The 7,922-nt window shown below is 40.4% G+C and overlaps 1 protein-coding gene across 1 annotated transcript; it reads left to right on the plus strand.

Annotated features, from left to right (window-relative positions):
* The first annotated feature begins 205 nt into the window (after positions 1-205).
* On the plus strand, positions 206-5,717 carry ACOD1 (aconitate decarboxylase 1). The gene is made up of 4 exons (XM_043553799.1): positions 206-517; positions 1,294-1,383; positions 2,630-2,835; positions 3,723-5,717. Exons 1-4 carry the CDS (start codon positions 311-313, stop codon positions 4,666-4,668), a joined length of 1,449 nt encoding a protein of 482 aa, XP_043409734.1. The 5' UTR covers positions 206-310; the 3' UTR covers positions 4,669-5,717.
* Positions 5,718-7,922: the final 2,205 nt, after the last annotated feature.

Here is a 7,922-nt window from a genome sequence, read left to right on the forward strand (position 1 = left end):
CACTCAGGCATGCCCACTTTATGGATGAGATGTCTCTCCCATCCTCTCCTAACTCTGTGCTTCCCTCCTCCATAGCCTACCCACTCTGTGACCATCATCTGCATGTTAGTCTGTGTTCTCGGCTGGACTGAGGATGGAAACTGGATATTGTGCACTCCCACATCTCTTTGCCTCACACACCCAGTACAGAGGCTCAGTACTCATCAGTCTTCAGGAACGGAACTTAAGTTGATCACCTGAGTTTCTCCTTGTGAAGCGAAACTCTTCACATAATAGTACCTCAGGCTCTTGTATAGCAAGGAATGGGCAAATGCAAAGTGAGTACAGCACTGTTCTAACACTCTTCCCTTTAAAGTCTGTCACAGAAAGCTTTGCCAGAGTGATCCATGGCTTGACAGTGGAGCACCTGACAGACCACGTCATTCAGAGAAGCAAAAGAATGATTCTGGATACTCTGGGTGTCGGCTTCCTGGGAACCAATACAGAAGTGTTTCACAAAGCCAGTGAATATAGTAAGGTAAGAAGTTCAGCGTCTACTTGAGAGGTAAAACCAAGTGTACACATATGCCTGCTCGTGAGTCATACCCACCAATGTGCCCAGAGATGTGTGCTCATGTGCTATTACTACTCTACTCTTCATTTTAGAGATATTACTTGGTGTGTATAGCATTGTTGTATATGGCTTTATGCTTTTCTATGCTTTATTTATCTGAGTTTTAATATTCATCCATATTTTTTACTAAGTTACTATCTAAAGACCAATCTTAAGACTAGTTTTAACACTAGCAATATCACATAATTTATTGTTATTATGACAGAAAGCACTTTTTACCTGAGAGTCCTAGAAGCAATAACATCTACCCCAATAGTACCTACCATTCATTCGTGCAAAGACTTTAAGAGTCTCTTGGGAAAAAAGCTGGTTTGGCACTCTGAGCAGAGAGTGGGTGCTTATGCGGTAGATGTGATACCCACTCTCCACAATTAGTCCACCTCCGCCAGTATTTACCCTCAAGGAATACACAAGAGTAAATTCAGACTCCATCCGCTAGAGCACTTGTGGATCACAGTCTGGGATAGAGCAACAGCATCTCCTCTCCCTTCCATGGACAAAGTTGTGTATTCTTCTACAAGGAAGAGAGGAATCCAATGGTGAAGGCTGCCATCTAGCACGAAGTTTTCAAATAAGGACTCTTAAAGTCATGCCTCCACGATGAGGAATGGCTCTTAAAATGGTGACTTGGCATGCCGTGTTTCCACTCTGTCTTACTGATTGATATTCCTTTCTTTCAGATCTACAGTTCCAATGTGGCCAGCACTGTTTGGGGTCAGCCAGACTTAAGGCTCCCACCGACATATGCTGCTTTTGTGAACGGTGTGGCTGTAAGGAGGTTTACATCTTTTCTAATTTTAGGCAATCATAATAATTTCAGAGCCAGGAAATATCTCAGAAATTGCTCAATTTCCATGTTTCACTGATAAGTCATTGAGGTTCAGAGAGATAAAGTGGTCGGCCCTCTCTTCTATGTAGTTATTGATGCTTTACAGTGAACTGACGCTTTTCAAACACACTGTGAAGTAGAGGGAATCAGTTGGAGGATTTAGATAAAAATACCCTTATGGTATCTAACTTTGAACATCTACAGCAAAAAATATAAAACCCACTATCAAGACTCAATTCCTTTTGTTGTGGCCACTACCAGTTCTTATTCAGTAACCAGCTTTTCATCTATCCTTTCATTCAACAGATATTTACTGAGAAAGAAACAGTGGCCATATGGTGTCTATATTTTCTGAAGCAAAAATCAGCACTTTTCATCTGACAATGTTTATACTTTGTCTGTGTGTCAGCAGCAGTCTGTATCTATATACAAGATATAATTTAGACACGAATGTGTTGGGATGTCTGAGATAGTTTTATGTTTTGTGGAACAGTAGTTCAGAATACTGATACAATAGTGTATCCCAGAGTAAATGTCCAGCAAGCAGTGTCCAGATCAGCTACATCCAAGAGCCATGGAAATCGATTTTTAAGTGAACTTCTGACTATTACTATTTCATATCAGGGATAAGCAAATGGCTAGGATGAAGAGGAATAAAACCTCATAGCAGAAAATAATGATTTTAAAATATACCTTAATAGTTAATCTGGGTTTGAGAGTTCTTGCAACTTCCCTGTAAGTTTGAAATTATTTCATAACAAAACGGTACAAAAATATATGGCCTGATATGGAATAAATGGCATTAAACTTTCAGTGCAGCTTGTCTGGAGGGTGGGGGAGGAAGAGAGGAACAGCCGCCTAACTTCACAGCTTTGTTTTTAAGCACTCTTTCCGGGTGCTGTGGCAGAGAGCTCTGGTTACCTGGGTAAGAGCCAAGCTCACTGGGGCTCTCTAGCTGCTCCCTAAAGTCCTGCCTGCTCTAAGCAGAGGACAGCACATCCAGTACCCCGCCATATGATTAAGAATTACAGCCGGTTTACAGGTTTTATTTTCAGATAATCAGAGCTAAAAATCTCATATCAAATAGAGTTATTACTAAATTAAACCCCTACTGGTCCAAAAGCCATTGCATTCAGGTAAATCTAATTTGGTTTTTGGTTGTTGTTTGTGTGTGTATGTTTACATAGATTCACTCAATGGATTTTGATGATACATGGCATCCTGCCACCCACCCTTCTGGAGCGGTCCTTCCTGTCCTGCTGGCTTTATCAGAAGCTCTGCCTCCAAGTCCAAAGTGTTCTGGCCTTGATCTGCTCTTAGCTTTCAATGTTGGGATTGAAGTGCAAGGCCAATTACTGCGTTTCTCCAAGGAAGCCAATGACATACCAAAGAGGTAGGGAGAGAATCTGCCCATCCAGAGGTAGATGCATTCCCCCTTGACTTGTCCACTGTTCTCTCTGTAGAGCTTTCTGACATAGAGGTGAGTTAGATCAGCTGGAGATATTAACATTAGTGCTGAGAGCTAAGTCAATTCTCCAGCCACACAGAAAACCATATATCCATATACTGAGGTATGACCCCAGAAGAAATAATGAAAAATCCCATTTGGGTTTAGAGAATCAACTAACCACAACCATAAAATAAATTGGGGCCTCTCATCCTAGGGCGATTCACGTCATTTTGGCACCCAAGGTACTCTGAATATTCCTAGTCTCATCTCAGAGCAGAATCTACTTTGATATTTGCTGAGGTCCTTCAGATTGAGAACATTCAGAAGATCCTGAACCTGACTGTTCAACCCATAGAGCAAAAATAGTCACATGCTGGCTATATCATGTGATTCAATCTTATATTTATTTTTCCACTTGATCCAGCCTGCTAGCAGAGGAGTAGATTGGAATACTGGGCGAATTTTCAATTTCTGCAAGGCCCTCCATTTTTATAGCTACTTACATGGGATTTCAGCAAGCAGCAACTTTTGCCTTTCTGGCAATAACTATAAAGAATTTATTGTGTCAGGCACTGATGGAAGCATGTGAATTCATTCAAAACTCACAAAACCCTATGAGACAGATATTATTGTCACCATGTTATGTAAGAGGAAACAGGTACAGACAAGTTGAATAACTTTCCCAAGATCACACAGCCCGTACGTGGTAGAGCTGAGATTTGAACCCAGGCAGCAGGGCTCCATTGTCTACATTCCCGACTATCATACCATACTGCCTCCTACTGACTGAGGTCTGTAAATCTCCAACTCTTTGCTTTTTTGCTTTCCAGATTTCATCCCCCCTCAGTGGTAGGAACCTTGGGTAGTGCTGCTGCTACATCCAAGTTTTTGGGGCTCAGCATGACAAAGTGCCGAGAGGCCCTGGCTATTGCTGTTTCTCATGCCGGGGCACCCATAGCAAACGCTGCCACTCAGACCAAGCCTCTTCATATCGGCAATGCTGCCAGGCATGGGATGGAAGCCGCTTTTCTGGCAATGCTGGGTCTCCAAGGAAACAGACAAATCTTGGACATGCAGACAGGGTTTGGGGCCTTCTATGCCAACTATTCCCCAAAAGTTCTTCCAAACCTAGATTCTCACACTTGGCTGCTGGACCAGCAGGATGTGGCCTTCAAGCGGTTCCCTGCACATTTGGCCACCCACTGGGTGGCAGACGCAGCTGCATCTGTGAGAAAGCACCTTGTAACAGACAGAGCCCTGCTTCCCATTGACCGCATTGCAAGAATTGTGCTCAGAATTCCAGATGTCCAGTATGTAAACAGGCCCTTCCCAGACTCAGAGCATGAGGCTCGTCATTCCTTCCAGTTTGTGGCCTGTGCCACACTGCTTGATGGCGGCATCACTGTCCCATCATTCCACAAATGCCAGATCAACAGGCCACAGGTGAGGGAGTTGCTCAGTAAGGTGGAGCTGGAGCACCCTCAAGACAACCTGCCAAGCTTCAACACACTATACTGTGAGATAAGTGTCACTCTCAATGATGGAGCCACCTTCACAGAGCGCTCTGATACCTTCTATGGCCACTGGAGGAAGCCATTGAGCCAGGAGGACCTACGGGAGAAGTTCAGAGCCAATGCTTCCAGCGTGCTGTCCTGTGATACAGTAGATAGACTTACAGAGATGGTAGAGAACCTAGAAGACCTAGAAGACTGTTCTGTCCTAACCACTCTTCTGAAAGGACCGTCTTCACCGGAGATGGTTTCAAAATCTATCTAGCATCCAACAATTTCATCAGACAGTTTCTCCTGAGGCTTACCAACATCTAAGTGACTTTATATTGGGGAAAAATCAGTGATCTGCTTTATACAGCAAGGGTTTACTATCGCTCTGCCCAGGAACAAGTGAAGCAAGGTGGAGAGAGTCCAGAAACAGAACTGGATTTTTATGGAAGGAGTCTTTTCCTATAAATTCTGCAAGACAGTTCCAATTACCTGAAGAAAAATAATAAATATGCAAGAAACACAGAGAAATTGATTTTATAAGTATTCATAAGGCTGAAATTCAAGTTACCTCTGATTTGCTTGTAAGGTTAATCTTTACAGAAGAGTTCTTTATGAACTTCATGAACCTCAAGATGTGGGAGGAATTTGAACCTACATGTAAGTTTGCTGACAGTCGACAAGGGCTCTGGCCTATTGTGCCACCAACATGTTTCTTGGACCATGGTTTTTTACAAGCCCCCCACAGTAGAGGGGGTGCTATTGGGTTTAAATATAAGGAATTAGTGGGTACAAATCCTGCCCCTACAACTTACTAGATGTGACCCTAAGCATGTTACTGGGTAGCCCTCTGCCTCAGTTTAAAGCAGAAATAAAAAGCGGTATAAAAAGTAAAACAGTTTGGCTCTGGAAGCCATGCTGCTAACCACTACAATATACTGCGTTTTGTTACAAAAAAATTTTTGAGAAAAATATGGACGAAGAGTTTGACATGTAATAAAGAACGACAGCAAAAAATATGTGGGTAATTAAATAACTATTGACTTTGTAAAATAATAAAAATGTCTTATGGGGTTAAAAATTGCAACTTTAGCAATACATATAAGCAGGGAGTTACTATAATTAATGTGCTCTAAATTCCTTATCTCATTCAAGAAAAGGGCAAAGCTATTAACTGTAGACTTTGATTTGTAAGTATGCATGTTGACATTTCCAGGGTAACCATTATAAGACAACAGTAGAATATACCACTTCCAGGTTAACAGAGAGAGAAATATGGAATTAGGAAAAAGAAAATAAACCAAAGGAAGACAAGAAAGGAGGAGGGAAAGAAATATAAGAAAGGTAGAACATATAGAATATAAAATGATAGGAAAAAATCCAAATATATCTGTAATTATAAGAAGAATAAATGGACTAAATAGTTCAGTTAAAAAATACAGAGACTATGTATACATAAAAAACAATCTTTAACAAGCTTATTAGCATCTAATTTACAAACCATTAACTCATCTATCTTTTGTCCAATTCAATGAGTTTTAGTAAATTTATAGAGTTGTACAAACATCATCACCATCCAGTTTTGGAGAACTTCTCTTCATTTTTTTTAAAGATTTTATTTTTATGTTTTAAAAATTTATTTTTAAGTAATCTTAGGTAATCAAACCCATAACTCTGAGATCAAGAGTCACGTGCTCTACCGACTAAGTGAGCCAGGAGCCCCGGGAGTACTTCTATCATGCCAAAAACAGAGAAACAAATAAAACCCTCATGCTGGTCTGCAATCAATCCCTATTCCCACCTCCAGCCTTAGCAACCAATGATCCATTTTCTATCTCTATGGTTGTGTCTCCTTCAGACATTTCATATAAATGGAATCATACAATATGTGGTCTTATGTGTCCAGTGTCTTTCACTTAGCATAATGGTTTTAGATTTTTTCCATATATGTATCGATACTTTATTCTCTTTCACTGCTGAGTAGCATTCTGTTGTATGGATATACTACATTTATTTACCCATCCAGGAGTTAATGGACAGCATATTGTTTCCAGTTTGGGTCTACTACGAATAATGTTTCTATGAATGTTCACATGCATGTCTTGGTGTGGACATATCTTTCCATTCCTGTTAGGTAGATACTTGCGAGTGGGAATGCTGGGTCATTTAGGAAGTACATGTTTAACTTTAGAAAAAACTGTTCTTCAAAGCAGCTCTATCACATTACATTTCCATCAGTAATGTGTGTGGGTTCCAGTTTCTCCAAATCCTCACCAACTCTTGGAATTGTCAGTCTTTTTTATTTTCTCCTGTGTAGTGAGTACATAATGGTATGTTGTGGCCTTAGTTTGCATTTTCCAAATGACTAACTCTTGCCTATTTTTGACAATTATTTTAATTAAGTTGTCTTCTTATCATTCAATTGTAGGAATTCTTTATATATCCTGAGTATAAGTTCTTTATAGATATACGTTTTACAAATATTTTCTCCCAGTCTGTGGTTTGTCTTTTCATGTTTTTAATGGTCTCTTTTAAAGAGAAAAAGTTTTAAATTTTGATCAACTCCATTTTATCATTTTAAAAAATTTTACTAAAAAAATATAGAAAATAAAAAAAATTGTTATTGTTCCTGCTTTTGGTGTCATCAGGAGTCATTTCTTAAAAAATCCAGGGGCGCCTGGGTGGCTCAATCGGTTAGCAGCTGACTTCAGCTCAGGTCATGAACTCGTGGTTCGTGAGTTCAAGCCCCGTGTTGGACTCCAACTGCTGAGCTGGCTGCTGACAGCTCAGAAGCCTGGAGTCTGATTCGGATTCTGTGGCTCCCTCTCTCTCTGCCCCTCCCCCACTCACGCTCTGTCTCTGTCTCTGTCTCTGTCTCTGTCTCTGTCTCTCTTTAAAAATAAATAAACATTAAAAAATAATAACAAAATTAAAAAACCAGTTATATAAGTTATTTAAGACTCATGAGGATGCAGAAAAGTTCAAAGTAAAAAAGTCAGGAAACTATCGATGGAACACTAACAAAAGCAAGCTGGAATAAATAAATGTTAATATTAAACAAAATAGAACTCAAGCAAAAAGCAGTCAGTTAAGCATCCAACTCTTGGTTTTGGTTCAGGTCATGATCTCGTGGTTTCATGAGTTTGAGCCCCACATCAGGCTCTGCACAGGCAGCACAGAGCCTGCTTGGGATTCTCTCTCTCTCCCTCTCTCTCTGCCCCTTCTCCACTGGTGCTGCCTCTGTCTCTCTCAAAATAAATAAATAAACTTAAAACAATAAATAAAGAAAAAAAATATAATATAAATTAAATTAAATTAAATTAAGTTAAATTAAAACCTTACAAGAACATTTATGGGGTGCCTGGGTGGCTCAGTCAGTTAAGCGACCGACTTTGGCTCAGGTAATGATCTCACAGTTTGTGGGTTCGAGCCCTGCATTGTGCTCGCTGCTGTCAGTTCAGAGCTTGCTTTGGATCCTCTGTTCCCCCTCTCTCTGCATACCCCCACTCTCACATGCTCTATCTCTCTCTC

The sequence above is a fragment of the Prionailurus bengalensis genome, chromosome A1 (assembly GCF_016509475.1).
Source record: "Prionailurus bengalensis isolate Pbe53 chromosome A1, Fcat_Pben_1.1_paternal_pri, whole genome shotgun sequence".
NCBI lineage: Eukaryota > Metazoa > Chordata > Mammalia > Carnivora > Felidae > Prionailurus > Prionailurus bengalensis.